This window comes from Elephas maximus, chromosome 3 (genome assembly GCF_024166365.1).
Source record: "Elephas maximus indicus isolate mEleMax1 chromosome 3, mEleMax1 primary haplotype, whole genome shotgun sequence".
In the NCBI taxonomy this organism is placed as follows: Eukaryota; Metazoa; Chordata; class Mammalia; order Proboscidea; family Elephantidae; genus Elephas; species Elephas maximus.
Genome location: NC_064821.1, coordinates 206,308,249 through 206,325,768, shown reverse-complemented (window position 1 = coordinate 206,325,768; position 17,520 = coordinate 206,308,249). Strand labels below are relative to the sequence as shown.

Genomic DNA, 17,520 nt, shown 5'->3' with positions numbered 1-17,520 from the left:
AACAATATTCATCAATTTCTTAAAAGAAAATCATTCTGAAGGGAAATGCAAAATAAAATACATTTATCTAATTTTTATTATCTAAATATTCACCTACTTTATTTCCTTGAGGAATTGTTCTCAATTTCCTTACATGAAGATACGTAAATATTTTGATGAACTAGAAATGTAAGGTTCTGATAAACACCCTTTGTTGCTTTCTTGGAAGATGGATTCAGAAACACAGTCATTGTTGCAAGACAGAAACATTTTGCATGATAAATGAATATTGGATTTTGTGTCCTCTTCCTAATACCTCATTCTTAGCATATATAGAGTAATATCAAGCACCGTGTCCTGCACAACAGACAATAAAAAAAAAAAACTCACTTGATACACGAATTAAAACTTTTTGTGTTAGATAAATACAAATCTTTCCAGTATTCTTGGACGTTTGCTATGTTAGTATTACAATAAATTATTACCCATGTTAGTATTATATTAAATGTATGCTAGATTGCACCCATGTCTATTCCAAACATATTTTAAAGTTATAAATATTATAGTTTACAAAACTTAGGACATAACTCTGCATGTAAATGCTATACAGTTAAAAAGTAACTTGATTGAATTGATTGCAATGGTTGCCTTATTTGAGTTCCCTTGCTTTTGCACATCATCTGGGAAAGGAGTTTCCATTGGTTGTTTGCCAGGACATGTACAAGATCATGGCCTTGTGTTTGTAGCCTGGCAAAGAGCATTGCTGGCCCTCCTGGCTGGAGTTGCTTGATCAATCAACGTGGATATACAAGATGGTTCTCTCAAAATGGATTAGAAACCTGTTATTTATCAATGTAATCCTTCCTTGCCCAGTAGCTGCTCATGTTGGATCCGGGTGCATATTGGGTGAATGCAGCAAGAGTCAGACTTGACAGCCCATCCACACCTCTTGTTTATTAGAAAGAAAAAGTGTACTCCCAAGAAACCTGCTGAGATAAGGAGTTCGATTTCATGGGAGAGAACCGTGGAAGACAGATGCCAATGAAGGTGTTGAAGTGGTAGGGGTCTCAAAGCTTAAACGACCTTGCATGTGGGTGCCCTCCTGAACCCGCATGAACTTAATTTCCTGCCAGCACATTCTCAGCACTGGAGCTGGTATCAGCTTCATTTAGTGCCCTGCCAGTTCCCTCCCACTGCAGTGCTTGCTTTTCCTCCTGTCCTGTCTGCTTGGCATCTATGGATCTTTGCTTTGGACAACGGGTGCCCCGTTTTGTTGATGCCCTAAGCTCTGCTTACCTCGTTTATTGGGTAATCTGTCCCTGGTCAGATAACTTAACGGCAACTAACAACAACAACAACAGGTAAAGAAAGAATATTGAGAAAAATTCCAACTCCTAGAAGAGAAGCAAGACTGTAAAAAACGACATCCAAATGGTCAGTTACTTTCTGTTCATAGAAGACTCTGCTGCACATGCATGGTAGTTCAGTAAGAAGAATGAACAAGGTTGTCTTTGTAAGATCCCTCGCTGACTGAGACCCGAGTCCTCTGAGCCGCAGGTTTCTAGTACAGCAGGCGTGTATTTATTCCTCAGACCTTTTCATGCGTACGTTGCTCTTTGTATGCTGTACAATGGGCTTCTGTTTGTGTCACTGTCATTAATAGCATTTACATTGCTCTTTTAGAATTTAAAAAGCAGTTTCACATCACAATGCCTCATACCTGCTTGAGAATACATCCCTTGGTCTTTACAGTAACCCTTAAATTGTATTATACAGATAAAGAAACGATGGATCAAGAGTGAAGTAACCTCCAAAGTCATACTCTTGGCAAGCGAAGAGCTGCAGTCCTCTGCTTTCTTTAGCTGATAGGATCAAGAGTGGGTTTCTATGATGTCCCTGAAAACGCTAGGCAAAATATAAAGCACTGCACGGCTGTTGCCATCAAGTCTATTCCGACTCATAGCAACCTACAGGGCAGAGTAGTGTCCCGTGGTGTTTCCAAAGAGCAGATGGTGGATTCAAACTGTCGACCTTTTGGCTTTGTCGACCTTAATCACTGAACCATCAGGGATCCTTGTCAGTACCAGGACCGCAGATTCGCCTCCCAGGCCCCACGTCCCCCACTTGGAGGCCCCGCCCCGCCGCTCACCCCGCCCGCGTCCTCCGCCGATCGCGATTCCCATGGGGCCCCGCCCCCGCCGCCCCGCCCCGTCACTTCCTCCACCCCTCTGCGCAGAACCAGGCCGCAGCCCTTACCGCCCCGTCCCGCCCCGCCCCGGAGGTCCCGCCCCTGCCCCGCCCCCGCCCTCGCCCCTCCCCGCCCCGGAGGTCCCGCCCCTGCCCCGCCCCCGCCCTCGCCCCTCCCCGCCCCGGAGGTCCCGCCCCTGCCCCGCCCCTGCCCTTGCCCTCCCCTCCCCGGAGGTCCCGCCCCTGCCCCGCCTCCCCGGAGGCCCGGCCCCAGTTCTTGGCACCTCAACTCCGACCTTAGCTGCGGCGCCGCCCCACATGTTTCTCCAAGCGGGCCTGGCCGCAAAGTCTGCGCTTCTCCGCGTTTTTCAACCTGCTTCTTTTGCCGCCATGAGTACTGGCACCTTCGTCGTATCGCAGCCGCTCAACTACCGCGGCGGGTCCCGCGTGGAGCCGGCAGACGCCTCCGGCACCGAGAAGGCGTTCGAGCCGGCGACAGGTATCCGGGGCAGGGGACGTGGCGGGGCCGGAGCGCGGGGCTGACGCGCCCCCATCCCAGGGGTGCACATATTTAATGCCCGGACCTCCATTTTAGTTAGCGCATTCAGCAAACATTTACTGAACACGGGTAAGTGAGAGTGAGGAGTATACAGTGTTAGGTGTAGGCACCTAACAGTTCTCTGCCAGCATCACGCGCCAGGATAGGAGGGAAGTCCAGCAGAAGGGAGAAGGTAGTGAGTTGCGTGGTGGGGTGATGACAGAGTCCACAAAGTCCCGGTGCATCAAGTTGTGCCGTTGTTAATTATTAATTTGTAACGCTAGGACCGCTATGGTATCTTCAGCCGCCTGCACAGAAGAGGATTTCTGGAAGGACGCCTGGGGTCGGGGAGAAACATTTGTACTGGGAATGTTGGGGCCCACACAGATAATTTCTAACGAGCATGAATGAGGACCTTCTTTCCGTTCTCTAGTGTTAAAATATTTCTGTAGGTGAATCAGAATTGGAAAGGAAAAGAGTCCCGCCTTTAGTGTTTATGTTTTCCTCACGCTGTGCTAGGCAGGCGGTGGATTTCCACTGGCAAAGCTGAAGATCACAAAGCTAAGGAGGAAGAGTTATTTGTTTGTTTTGCTGGTTTTAATGGAGTATTTATGGAGAGGAAAATGTTTTGTGCAAACCAGAATGGCATGTGGCCAGAATGATAAAACTGAATTGCAAGGGACAAGGGAATTGAGGATTAACCAACCACACCAAACCTCAGAGCAGCAGTTTGTCAGAGCAGGAAGGGGCCACAGATCATCACCCTTCTCTTGTAGTATGAGGAAGCTCCTTCCCCCTTTGGATAATGGTACAAAAGGAAGAAAAATTGCCCTTTATTTCAGTTATTTGCACTGTGTATGATTTCAGTCGCTGCCTTTACCAACCGGCTTCTCAAACTTGTAGCAGAAATTGCAGATTTTGTGACGTGTCTGGAAAAAGCACAGCGCCAGGAGTTCTTCTGGGAGGGGAGAAGGAACTGCTGAATTGACATACTTGTATTCTTGGGGAAAGAAAAACTGATCATTTCATATTTAGCCCCAGGATAGGGCTAGGGAAGGGTAAAGTTGAAGTAAGAAAAGGCGAGAATGGATTTGTTTATATTTGGGGCAGGGGGGAGGGGGGATACTATGTGCATAAAAAAAATATATATATATATACATGTATATACATATACATACATATATAGCTTTTAGGGATATCTTTTCTTGATATTGCTGTTTATTAACCATATTCATGAAGTATCAGTGTGGTATAACTTACATACAGCATAGACGAGGGTTTTAAAATCAGAGTTCATAATGCAGGAGACATTACTTTCAACTTTGATTTTGTAAGACCCCTGAGATTCTCACACAGTGTTAAGCAGTGTTGCTGTCGTGGATTGAATTGTGTCCCCCCAAAAACATGTGTATCAACTTGGGTAGGCCATGATTCCCAGTATTGTATGGTTGTCCTCCATTTTGTTTTTGTAATTTTATGTTGAGAGGATTAGAGTGGGATTGTAACACCACCTTACTCAGGTCACCTCCTTGATCCAAGGTAAAGGGAGTTTCCCTGGGGTGTGGCCTGTACCACCTTTTATCTCTAAAGAGATAAAAGGAAAGGGAAGCAAGCAGAGAGTGGGGGACCTCATACCACCAAGAAAGCAGCACCAGGAGCAGAGCACGTCCTTTGGACACGGGTCTCTGTGCCTGAGAAGCTCCTTGACCAGGGAAGATTGAGGACAAGGACCTTTCTTCCAGAGCCAACAGAGAGAGAAATCTTTCCCCTGGAGCCGACGCCCTGAATTTGGACTTGTAACCTACTGGACTATGAGAAAATAAATTTTGCTTTGTTAAAACCATGTGGTATTTCTGTTATGGCAGCACTAGATGACCAAGACAGTTGCAAAATGATTTATAGGAAGTTGATGTTAATAAACCCAGCTATAGGCTAGACAATGGCAGGGTTTCTTAACCCTAAATCCATGGTGGACTTTGGGCAGGGAGTATGAATTCTCTGTAATTCTGTCATGTGGGTGAGGATGTTTTTCTGAAGAGAGATTTGCAACAGTTATTAGATTCTTAAAAGCGTCTGTGACCCCAAAATATAGTTAAGAACTGCTGGTATAGGGGTGATCACTGAATCAAACCATACTTAAAAGCAAGAACGGGATCACTAAGAGGAGATCTGAAAACGTAATGCTTTATTTAAATGTGTGACAGCAGTTTGAGATAACTCTGCCTTTCCCCCTCTTTACAGGTCGAGTGATAGCTACTTTCACTTGTTCAGGAGAAAAGGAAGTAAATTTGGCTATTCAAGATGCAAAGGCTGCCTTTAAAATATGGCGTCAAAAATCTGGCATGGAGCGTTGCCGAATCCTTTTGGAGGCTGCCAGGATAATCAGGGTATGTTTTAATTTATTCCCTTCCAAAAAACCCCTCTTGCATTGCACTGAGGGTTCTTTTTGATGATTTGCAGTTCGACTTTGATGCAGTATTAGGTTGTACTGTTTTTATGAGATCGAAAGACATTCCCATATGCTCACCTTGGTCTGTAAAACAAGCGTTCATTCAGTAATGTCCATCTGAATCTTGACTCTTTGGGACATCTGCCTTGGCGGGTTTTCTTTTCCAACTTTGTTTTGAGTTAGTGGATCATTTGTAGCTTGTCTGTTCTTTTTAAATCATGTTTGGGTACTTGTTTCCCTTTTACTTTTTCCTGATGACTCTTAAGTCTCTTTTTTCCAGATTTGTTTTCTACCTTAATTGCCGGAGAAGATTTCATAGATGTTGCCTTCTTTAGGAGCCCTGGTGACACGGTGGTTAAGAGCTCTGCTGCTAACCTAAAGGTTGGCATTGGAATCCACCAGATGCTCCTTGGAAACTCTAAGGGGCAGTTCTGTTCTGTCCTGTAGGGTCACTATTGTAATCGACTTGCTGGCAATGGGTTTTTTTTTTGTTTGTTTGCCTTCTTTAAGAGGAGCCCTGGTGGCACAGTGGCTAAAGCACTTGGCTGCTAACCAAGAGGTCGGCAGTTTGAACCCACCAGCCAATCTGAGAGCGAAAAATGTGACAGTCTACTTCTGTAAAGATTTACACCCTTGGAAATCCTGTGGGACAGTTCTACTGGGTCCTGTAGGGTCTCTATGAGTTGGAATTGACTTGGTGACAGTGGATTTGGTTTGGTTGGCCTTCTTTAAAAAAAAAAAAGTTAAACTTTTAACAATCTTAAAAATCAAAAGTACTAGAGTTAGAAAATTTCAGAATATACAGAAAAATATGAATATCTCTGAATGGTAGGACTGTGGTGATTTTCTATCATAAGTGTGAAGTCAGAAACTGAAGGATCTGACAGCTATCCTGCTTATAAGGGTGTGTGTGTGTGTGTGTGTGTGTATGTGTGTATTTTGACAGGAGACCTGAAGGGTCTGACAGCTATCCTGCTTATAAGGGTGTGCGTGTGTGTGTGTGTGTGTGTGTTTTGACAGGAGACCTGAAGCTTTCTGGACCAGAGAAACAGGTGGTTTATTACTCATGGCAAAATTTAGCAGCCAGAGCAATATTTTAGCCCTGGTTGTTGAGCCCTAATCCTCAGAGTGATGTGTTGAGAGCCACATGTTACTCTGTGCCTGCAGCATGTTGAGAACCCCAGAATTATGAGACTTAACTTATATAGGGACTACTGGTAAATCTGCCCATTCTCTGCTCTGTCATTAGGCGTATCTCCCCCTAGTGTTTATTTATTCCCCTGGAATTTAAGCAGATGTCTCCATGAAGGGGAAGTAGAGAGCTTTACATCTCCAAATCTCTCAGAAATCTGTCTTTACAAAGACAATAATTACACCTTCCAAGACCTTTACTGTTCAGTCAGCTGGCCAGTGTCTTGCTGAGAAAATGAGGACCATGCAGAAATATTAAAATATTTATGGAGCATTTTCTCACAACAAAGCATTTCCCCCATTGTTCAAAATTCATTTTTTAATTTTAATCTAATTTCAATTCATTTTAATTGAATTTCAAATCATTTTAATTTGAAATTAAGATTTCATTTCATTTTGAGTTATCCAAACTGATAACTCAAAAATGGTAATTTATTATTTTAGTTTGGCTTTCATTAATTCCTAGTGCATAAACATTTAGGATTGGTATGCCCTTTTAAGAATTGACCCCTTTATCATTATAAAATGACTTTTTAAAATCACTTTTAGTATCTTGATAATTTTTTTGCCGTGAAATAGAACCTTTCTGGTATTAATATAACCATTTTACCTTTATTTTAATTCAGTTTAGAATGGTTTATCTTTTTGTATCTTCTTACTTTTAACCGATTTTTGTCTTTGTATTTAAAATGGGTTTATTGTAGGCAACATATAGTAGGGTTTTGCTTTCTTATCTAATCTGGTAATCTCTGCCTTTTAATTGGGGTGTTTAGACATTTACATTTAGTGTGTTTATTGATATACATGTATTTAAATCTGCCATGTTGGTTTTTTGTTGGCCCTATGGCCCTATCTGTTTTTTGTTCCCATTGTCATCTTTTTTCTGCTTTCTTTTGAATTTTTTTTTTTAAATATTATTTTGTTTCCTTTGTTGGCTTATTAGCTGCGCCTTTGTTTTTCCAGTGGTTGCTTTAGGGCCTTTATTCTTAATAGAAGTGATACATTTCTAGGGGGCTGAAATTTAGTTCTTTGGGGGTGGAAACAAGCCTACTCTTTTTATGTATAAAGCACAAATTACGATGTATCTGTGGTATAAAATTTAATGGGGAAGACAGGGAAAAAATGTGTAAAAAAGGCTTGTTGGGGGGTGATAATGAAAAAAAGGCTGAGAAACACTACTTTAGGATTTATAGTATACATATTTAACCTATCACAGTCTACCTTTAAGTACTGTTGTATGTATGTTTCTGTTTCCTATCTCCTAGCCTTTGTGCTATTATAGTCATATATTTTATTCCTAATTTGTTATAATTTTTGTTAGCAGTCAGTTTTATTTTCCCCCAAAAGTAATACATAAATCAGCATATATATTGTTTTCACAATTTTGTTTGTATTAAAAAAAAAAGAATATTACACATATGAAAAAGTATATGTTAAAAATAATGGAAGGAAAGAAAGAAACCCCCAAATTAATAGTTTTTGTAAATGGCTGGTGGGGTGATAGTAATTATAGTTTTCATTTCTTTTCTTTTTGTACCCCCATTTTCTTTAATATCTATGTATTGTTTATTAGTCAGAAATATGTTAGTACTTTTTTTTTTTTAACCTTTGGTCTGACGATATGCTCTGAACCTGTCCTTACCCAAAATAATTCCATAACTGCACAAATCCCACCCTCTGACCACAATTTACAATCATATCAGACCTCAGGCAGTTCTTTTCGTCATTTTTCTAGTTAACTGAAATTTGCAGCTCTTTACCCTCCTTCATTCTTTACGATAAACAATAAGTTATCTTTTTAAAAGATTTTAAAATAAGGGAAAATTATTTTTTTTATTTATCCACATATTTACCATTTCTGTTGCTCTTCATTCCTTTGTGTAAATTCAGATTTCCGTCTGGTATCATGTTCCTTCTGCTCAAACGACTTCCTTTAGCATTTATTATAATGCAGGCCTGCTGGTGATGTTTTTATCAGCTTCTGTATATCTGGAAAAGTCTTTAATTTTCTTTCATTACTGAAAGAATTTTAGGTATGTGTTCTAGGTTGACAGTTTTTTCCTTTCAGTACTTTAAAGTTGTTGTTTCACTGTCTCCTGTACTGCATTGTTTCCAAAGAAAAGTCTGCAGTCATCAGGGGCAGATTAACCAGTAAAAAGGTACATGCAGGTTTACAGTAAGTAAAGTATGTAAGGGTTTAATTGTGTACTTACTAATCTGTAGTGCACAATTGTGAAAACAGGTGAAATCGTGCACTGCAGATTAATAAGTAAGCATAAGTAAGCCTGTGTGTACCTTGCTTACTGGGTAATCTGTCACTGGTTGTCATTCATACTTTTGTTCCTCTACATATAATGTGTCTCTTTTTTTTTTCTGGCTGCTTTTAAGATTTTCTCTATCACTGATTTTAAGCAATTTGATTATGATGTACTTTGGTGTGATTTTCATCATATTTCTTTTGCTTGGGGTTTGTTGATCTTGAATCTGTATATTTATAGTTTCATTAAATTTAGAAAAGTTTTAGCCATTATTTCTTCAGGTATTTTTTTCTGTCCCTTCCTGTATCTCCTTGCATTCCAGGCTCCAATTGCATGTATATTAGGCCACTAAAACCTGTCCGACAGCTCACTGATGCTGTTTGTTTTTTTTTCCAGTCTTTTTTGTCTGTGTGTTTTATTTCTGATAATTTCTGTTGTTGTATCTTCATCACTAGCCTTCTGTAGTACCTAATCTGATGTTAAATCCCATCCAGCATATATTTCATCTCAGACATTATATTTCTTATCTTTAGAAACTCAGTTTGAGTCTTTTTTTGTTTCGTATCTATCCTTATCATGTCATGTTGTCCCTTGCCTTCTTGAATATATGGAAAATAGTTATAATGACTTTTTTTTTGGAACTATCAGCATTTATTGAAAAGCTAACATTAAAAAAATTTTTTTATTGTACTTTAGATGAAGGTTTACAGAACAAACTAGTTTCTCATTAAACAGTTTATGCACATATTGTTTTGTGACATTGGTTGCCAACCCCATGACATGTCAGCACTCTCCCCTTCTCGACTTGGGTTCCCCATTACCAGCTTTCCTGTTCCCTCCTACCTTCTAATCCTTGCCCCTGGGCTGGTGTGCCCATTTAGTCTCTTTGTCTTATGGGCTGGTCTCATCCTTTGGACTAACCTTTCCCTTGTGTCTTTGGTTTTCTTCATTCTCCCTTGTTCTAGATGGGCTGAGACTGGTGGAGTATCTTATCTTAGATGGCCACTCACATGTTTTTAAGACCCCAGATGACTCATCAAAGTAGAATGGAGAACATTTTCTTTATAAACTATGTTATGCCAGTTTGATGTAGATGACCCAAGACCATGGTCCCCACAGCCCTCAGCTCGAAAATTTGATCCCTTAGGGAGTTTGGATGTGTCTATGGAGCTTCCATGACCTTGCCTTGTACAAGTCGTGCTGGCTTCCACAGTATTGTGTACTGTCTTACCCTTTACCAAAGTTACCATTTAACTATTGTTGATTTAGTGGTTTTCCATCCTTACCCCTCCTCTTCCTTGTAATCATCAAAGATTGTTTTCTTTTGTATGTAAACCTTTTCATGAGTTTTTACACTAGTGGACTCATACAATATTTGTCCTTTTGTGACTGACTTATTTCACTCAGCATAATGGACTCCAGATTCATCCATGTCATGAGATGCTTCACAGATTCATCATTGTTCTTTAGCATTGTGTAGCATTCATTGGGTGTGTGTACCATAATTTATTTATCCATTCATTTGTTGATGGGCATCTAGGTTGTTTCCATCTTTTTGCTATTGCGAGTGATGCTACAATCAACATGGGTGTAGATGTCTATCCATATGACAGCTCTTATTACTCTAGGGTATATTCCTAGAAGTGGGATTGCTGGATCATATGGTATTTCTATTTCTAGCTTTTTAAGGAAGTGCCATATTGTTTTCCAAAATGGTTGTGTCATTTTGCATTCCCACCAGCAGTGCATAAGAATTCCAGTCTCCCTGCAGCCTCTTCAACATTTGTTAATTTCCATTGTTTTGATTTGCCAGTAATGTTTGGTGAGATGATATCTCAGTGTAGTTTTGATTTGCATTTCTCTAATAGCTAGTGGGAAACCCTAGTGGCATAGTGGTTCAGAACTATGGCAGCTAACCAAAAGGTCGGCAGTTCGAATCCACCAGGTGCTCCTTGGAAACTCTATAGGGCAGTTCTACTCTGTCATATAGGGTTGCTATGAGTCGAAATCGACTCAACAGCAATGGGTAATGGCTAGTGATCAGGAGCATTTCCTTGTGTATCTGTTAGCTGCTTGAATGTCTTCTTTGGTGAAGTGTCTGTTCATATCCTTTGCCCATTTTTTAATTGGATTGTCTTTTTGTTGTAGAGATATTGGATTTTCCTGTAGATTTTAGAGATTAGACCTTCGTTGGATTTGTCATAGCCAAAAACTTTTTCCCAGTCTGTAGGCTCTCTTTTTCCCTTTTGGTGAAGTCTTTTGATGAGCATAAGTGTTTAATTTTTGGAAGATCCCAGTTGTCTAGCTTACCTTCTGGAGTTTGTGTATTGTTTGTATCCTGTTTATGCCAGGTATTAGGGCCGCTAGCATTGATGCTATTTTTTCTTCTATGATCTTTATAGTTTTTGGTTTTATATTTAGGTCTTTGGTCCATTTTGAATTAGTTTTTGTGTATGGTATGAGCTATGGGTCCTGTTTCATTGTTTTGCAGAGGGACATCCTGTTTTTCCAGCATCATTTGTTAAAAGGACTGTCTTTTCCCCCATTTGATGGACTTTTGGCCTTTGTAGAAGATCAGGAGACTGTAGGTGGATGGATTTACATTGGAATCTCAATTCTGTTCCACTGGTAAATGTGTCTGTTGTTGTACCAGTACCAGGCTGTTTTGAGTACCATAACTATATAGTAGGTTCTGAAGTCAGGTGGTACAAGTCTTCCTACTTTATTCTTATTCAATAGTGCTTTACTTATCTGAGGACTTTTGCCTTTCCATATAAAGCTAATGATCAGTTTTTCCATCTCTTTAAAGTATGCTGTTGGTATTCAAATCAGGATTGCATTGTATTTGTAGATTGCTTTGGGTGGAATTGATGTCACAATGTTGAGTCTGCCCATCCATGAGCATGGTAGTTTTTCCATTTATATAGGTCTGTTTTGGTTTCCTGCAGTAATGTTTTGTAGGTTTTCGTTTACCTGCCTGATTACATTTGTTCCTAAGTATTTTATTTTTTTAGGGGCTATTATAAATGGTATTGTTTTCCTGATTTCCTTTTTGTCATTCTTTTTATTGGTTTATAGGAATCCTACTAATTTTTGTATGTTCATCTTGTAACCTGCTACTCTGCTGAATCTTTTTATTAGTTCCAAGTAGGTTTGCCGAGGAGTTCTTTAAGTTTCCTATATATAGTATCAGATCATCCACAAATAGGGACAGTTTTACTTCTTCTTTACCAATTTGGCTGCCCTTTATTTCTTTTTCTTGCCTTATTGCTCTAGCTAGAACTTCCAGCACAATGTTAAATAGGAGAGGTGTTACAGGGCATTCTTGTCTTGTTTCTGTACTCAAAGGGAAAGTTTTCAGCCTCTCTCCATTAAGAATGTTGTTAGCTGTTGGTTTTGTGCAGATGCCCTTCATTATGTTGAGGAATTTCCCTCCTATACCTATTTTATTGATAATATTTATCAGGAATAGGTGTTGGACTTTGTTGAATGCCTTTTCTGTGTCGATTGAGATGTTCATGTGATTCTTTTTGTTTATGTGGTAGATTACATTAATTTTCTAATATTGAATCATCCTTGCATACCTGGTGTGAATACCACTTGTATCTGTTCTACTTAGTTTTTGGGTGTTTGCTTCAGAGGGTCAACATGGTGCTTCTGCCTGTAGTGCCATGTTGGTGGAGATCCTAGTTATAACTTTTAATGTCCATGTCTACTAATGGTATCATCTGTGTCATTTCCGGATCTGTTTCTGTTGATTTGTTTTTTTCTTCCTGTTTATGTGTTGTATCTTCCCGTTTTTTTCATGGCAGTAATTTTTGATTATTATCGGATATTGTGAATTTTATGTTGTTGTGTGCTGAATATTCTTGTATTTTAAGATATTCTTAAGCTTTGTCCAGGGACACAGTTAAGTTCCTTGGGATCAGTTTGATCCTTTATGCTTTGTTAGGTGGGACCGTAACAGCTAATTTTGTCCCACTCTTGAGTTCTCCTGTAGCTGTGTTTATTAATAAGGTTTTTTTTTACCCCAGCTGGTGAGAATATGGACTATTCCTGGCCCTCTGTGAGCTCAGGGAAGTTTGTTACCTGCTATTCTTAGGTATTTATCTTCTTAGTTTCTGGTACTTTCCTCATACACATGCACTGATCAGTGCTCAGATGAAGACTCAGGGGGCTTTGCAAATCTTTGGAGTTTTCTTTGTGTGTATCCCTCGGCTTTCCTGTACTCTGCCTTGCAAACTCCTTAGACTTCTTGGACTCTCAGATCTGTCTCTTCAACTCAGGGAGTCTGCCAGGCTCCACCTAGGTTTCACCTCCCAGTTTTGTGGCCTGGAAATTTTTACCATAGTTCCTAACTGAACTTCTTTACAGGTAGTAGGCTGTGGCAGTTGTGGGGCTTACCTCATTAGTTTCCCTCTCTTGGGTATCACAGTCCTGAGATGCCTGATGGTCAGTGCCCGAAATTGTCATTTCACCTGTTTTATCTGGAATTGTTTAAGGTGGGAGGGTCAGTCTGGTCCCTGTTACTCCAGGATGGCCAGAAGCCCATTGATTCCTAGTGAAAATGAACAATTTTTTTCACATTTATTAGTTACGTGTTACCATTTTTACTTCCAATCTTTTGGTGCTTTTACCAGATTATAAAGATCTTGTTGGTGCAACCCAATCATTTCTCAGCTGGAGTCTCCTTAAGAAAGTCGCTCTCATTTGATTTAAAAGGAAAGGGAAGTGTTATATGTTACGATTACAACGCTGTTTAAACAAAGAAACAACTGTGTATGTAGACTGTTTATCTGCCTCCAGCCCTACCCAAGGTCAGTTCATCTTGTACACTGCCACCAGAGAGATCTTCCTCAAAGTGCACATTTGATCGTGTACTACCCTGGGTACAATCTTCCGGTGGCCCTCTCTTCATCAGTCTGGCCCATCTGGCCATTCATGATCAGACCCTTGTTTCTCTAGCTTCTTCACCTTTCTTCTTGCACCTTGAGCATCAGCTGACCTCTACTCCTGGCCTTTCTTTACCATGTGCGTACTCTCGTGTCCTGTACTTTGGCACATGCTGTGACAGTGTACACCTTTGAGAGCTTTTCCAGCTTCCTCATTCCTGTAAGGCTTTCTTCACCTTCCTAGGCTGAATTTGGTACCACTGCTTCGTTTCTCTTGCACCTTGGGCTTATATCTGTAGTAGTTAATGGGCAGTACTCTAATTATTGGTTTATTGCTTTCTTTCCCCTAAGACTCTTAATTTCCCTGAGCATAGGACCTTCAGTTCCTCTTTTTTGAAATCTGTTACGGTAGGTTTGAGCCTTGAACTATAACTCGGTAACCTTTCACCTGCATTGAAATTTTAGCATTACTTCCTGTAATGCAATTCTTTCCTCTATTCCCCTCCCAGTTGGCACTTCCCACTTAGAAGGAAAAATGGGAGTATGAATTAGCTGTAAGGAAAATGTGTATGACACTCTACACAGTAGTTGGGAGACCAGAGTGGAGGATACTAAAATTGGTAGTGAGGTTATTAAAGGTGAAACAAAAGATTGTGTATTACATGTAAGCAGACGTGAGACTTCAGTTAGGAACTGAATAAAAATGAGTTAACCTTTTAAAAGTCCTTACGTGACATGCAAAGTGCTTTTCTGTCCATAATCATGTTTAATTATCAAAGACATCCTGGAATGTAGCTATTATCTTACTTGATTTACAGATGAGGAAACAAATTTAGGAAGGCTAAATTTCTTATCTAGGAGTGTGTAACTAGTAAGCTGAAGAGCTAGTCTGTTGAACTTCAAAGTCTGTGAATTTTTTACTCTGCCCTGACTCTTTTTTTGTTTCACCTTTGGAAACCCTGGTGGTGTGGTTAAGAGCTACGTTAGCTAACCAGAAGGTCAGCAGTTCAAATCCACCAGGTGCTCCCTGGAAACTCTATGGGACAGTTCTACACTGTCCTGTAGGATCGCTATGACTCAGAATTGACTTGATGGCAACAGCTTTTTTTTTTTTGGACTTTTTTTTTTTATTAAGTGAAAGTTTACAAATCAAGTCAGTCTTTCATACAAAAATTTATATACACCTTGCTATACACTCCTAGTTGCTCTCCCCCTAACGAGACAGCACACTCCTTCCCTCCACTCTCTCTTTTCGTGTCCATTCGGCCAGTTTCTGACCCCCTCCACCCTCTCATCTCCCCTCCAGACAGGAGCTGCCCACATAGTCTCATGCATCTACTTGATCCAAGAAGCTCACTCTTCACCAGTATCATTTTCTACTCCATAGTCCAGTCAAATCCCTCTCTGAATAGTTGGCTTTGGGAATGGTCCCTGTCTTCGGCTAACAGACGGTCCTGATAACATGTCCAAAGTATATGAGACTAAGTCTCTGGTTTATGTGGCTCTTTTGGGCCCTTTTTTAAAAAATAATATTTTATTGTATTTCAGGTGAAAGTTTACACAGCAAATTAGGTTCCCATTTAACAGTTTTTATGTACATTGTTCTATGCCAATGGTTACAGTTCTCACAATGTTCCCATTTAACGGTTTTTATGTACGTTGTTCTATGCCAATGGTTACAGTTCTCACAATGTTCCCATTTAACGGTTTTTATGTACATTGTTCTATGCCAATGGTTACAGTTCTCACAATGTGAAATAATAATTCTCATTATTTCCATTGTTCTGTTTCCATTGATCTAGGTTCCTTTCCCCTCCTTGCCCTCTCATCTTTGCTTTTGGGTAAATGTTGACCATTTGGTCTAACATAGTTGATTGTTTAAGGGAGCACATTACTCATGGGTAATAGTGTATGTTTTATAAGCTAATATATTATTTGGCTGAAAGGTGACCTCCAGAAACAGCTTCAGTTTCAAGTTCAAAGGGTGTTATGAATTAAATTGTGTCCCTCAAAAATGTGTGTCAACTTGGCTAGGCCATGATTTCCCAGTATTGTGTGATTGTCCACCATTTTGTCATGTGATGTGATTTTCCTGAGTTGTAAATCCTACCTCTATGATGTTAATGAGGCAGGATTGTTGTTCTTAGGTGCCCTTGAGTTGGTTCTGACTCATAGTGACCCTGTGCACAGCAGAACAAAACACTGCTTGGTCCTGCACCATTCTCACAATTGTTGCTATGCTTCAATCCATTGTTGCAGCACTGTGTCAATCCATCTCATGGAGGGTCTTCCTCTTTTTCACTGACCCTCTACTTTACCAAGCATGGTGTCCTTCTCTAGGGACGGATCCCTCCTGATAACATGTCCAAAGTATGTGAGACTTAGTCTTCCATCGTTGCTTCTAAGAAGCATTCTGGTTGTACTGCTTCCAAGACAGATTTCTTCGTTGTCTTGGCAGTCCATGGTATATTCAATATTCTTTGCCAACACCGCGATTCAAGTGTCAATTCTTTGGTCTTCCTTATTCATTGTCCAGCTTTCGCATGTGTATGAGGCAATTGGAAACACCATGGCTTGGGTCAGGTGCACCTTAGTCCTCAAGGTGACATCCTTGCTTTTGTCTAGCTTCTCAGACTGTTTGCTAAGCATACAGATTAAGTAAGAATGGTGAAAGGATATAACTCTGACACACACTTTTCCTGATTTTAAACCATGCAATATCCCCTTGTTCTGTTTGAATGACTGCCTCTTGATCCACATACAGATTCATCATAAGCACAATTAAGTGTTCTGCAATTCCTGTTCTCCACAATGTTACCTATAATTTTTTATGATCCACACAGTCTAATGCTTTAGCATAGTCAATAAAACACAGGTAAACATCCTTCTGGTATTCTGTGTGTTCAGCAAGGATCTATCTGACATCAGCAGTGATATCCCTGGTTCTAAATCCGGCTTGAATTTCTGGCAGTCCTCTGTCGATATACTGCTGTAGCCACTTTTGACTGATTATCAGCAAAATTTTGCTTGCATGTGATATTAATGATATTGTTCTATAATTTCTGCATTCTGGTGGATCACCTTTCCTGGGAATAGGCATAAATATGGATCTCTTCCAGTCAGTTGGCCAGGTAGCTGTTTTCCAAATTTCTTGGCATAGATGAGTGAGCACTTCCAGTGCTGCATCTGTTTGTTGAAACACCTCAGTTGGTATTCTCTCAGTTCCTGGAGCCTTGTTTTTCATCAATACCTTCAGTGCAGCTTGGACTTCTTCCTTCAGTACCATTGGTTCCTGATCATATGTTACCTCCTGAAATGGTTGAACGTCAACCAATTCTTTTTGCTACTGTGGCTCCGTGTATTCTTTCCACCTTCTTTTGATGCTTTCTGCATGGTTTAATATTTTCTCCATAGAATCCTTCACTATTTCAGCTCGAGCCTTGATTTTTTTCATTTCTTTCAGCTTGAGAAATCCTGAGCATGTTCTTCCCTTTTGGTTTTTTATCTCCAGCTCTTTCCACGTGTCATCATAATACTTTGTCTTCTCAAGCTGCCCTTTGAAATCTTCTGTTCAGTTCTTTTACTTCATCATTTTTTCCTTTTGTTTTAGCTACTCAGTGTTCAAGAGCAAGTTTCAGAGTCTCATCTGTCAGTTTGTCATACTGCAGGGGCTTGTGTGTTGCGGTGATGCTGGAAACTTTGTCACCAGTATTCAAATACTAGCGTGGGTCACCCATGGTGGACAGGTTTCAGCTGAGCTTCCAGACTAAGACAGACTAGGAAGAAGGACCAAGCAGTCTACTTTTGAAAAGAATTATCCAGTGAAAACCTTATGAATAGCAGCGGAACATTGTCTGATATGGTGCCGGAAGATGAGCCGCTTTGGAGGGCACTCAAAATGCAACTGGGAAGAGCTGCCTCCTCAAAATAGAGTCAAGCTTAATGATGTCGATGGAGTAGAGTTTTCAGGACCTTCATTTGCTGATGTGGCATGACTCAAAATGAGAAAAAACAGCTGCAAACATC

At 40.3% G+C, this 17,520-nt stretch overlaps 1 protein-coding gene across 1 annotated transcript in view; it reads left to right on the top strand.

The window, feature by feature from the left end:
• Window positions 1-2,422: 2,422 nt before the first annotated feature.
• The window catches only part of ALDH9A1 (aldehyde dehydrogenase 9 family member A1), a 51,716-nt gene continuing 36,618 nt past the window's right edge, over window positions 2,423-17,520 (top strand). The window contains exons 1-2 of the mRNA XM_049881119.1: window positions 2,423-2,665; window positions 4,946-5,091. Of these exons, the coding sequence (XP_049737076.1) occupies window positions 2,485-2,665; window positions 4,946-5,091 (327 nt within the window). The 5' untranslated portion in view covers window positions 2,423-2,484. The remainder of the gene's footprint in view (window positions 2,666-4,945; window positions 5,092-17,520) is intronic.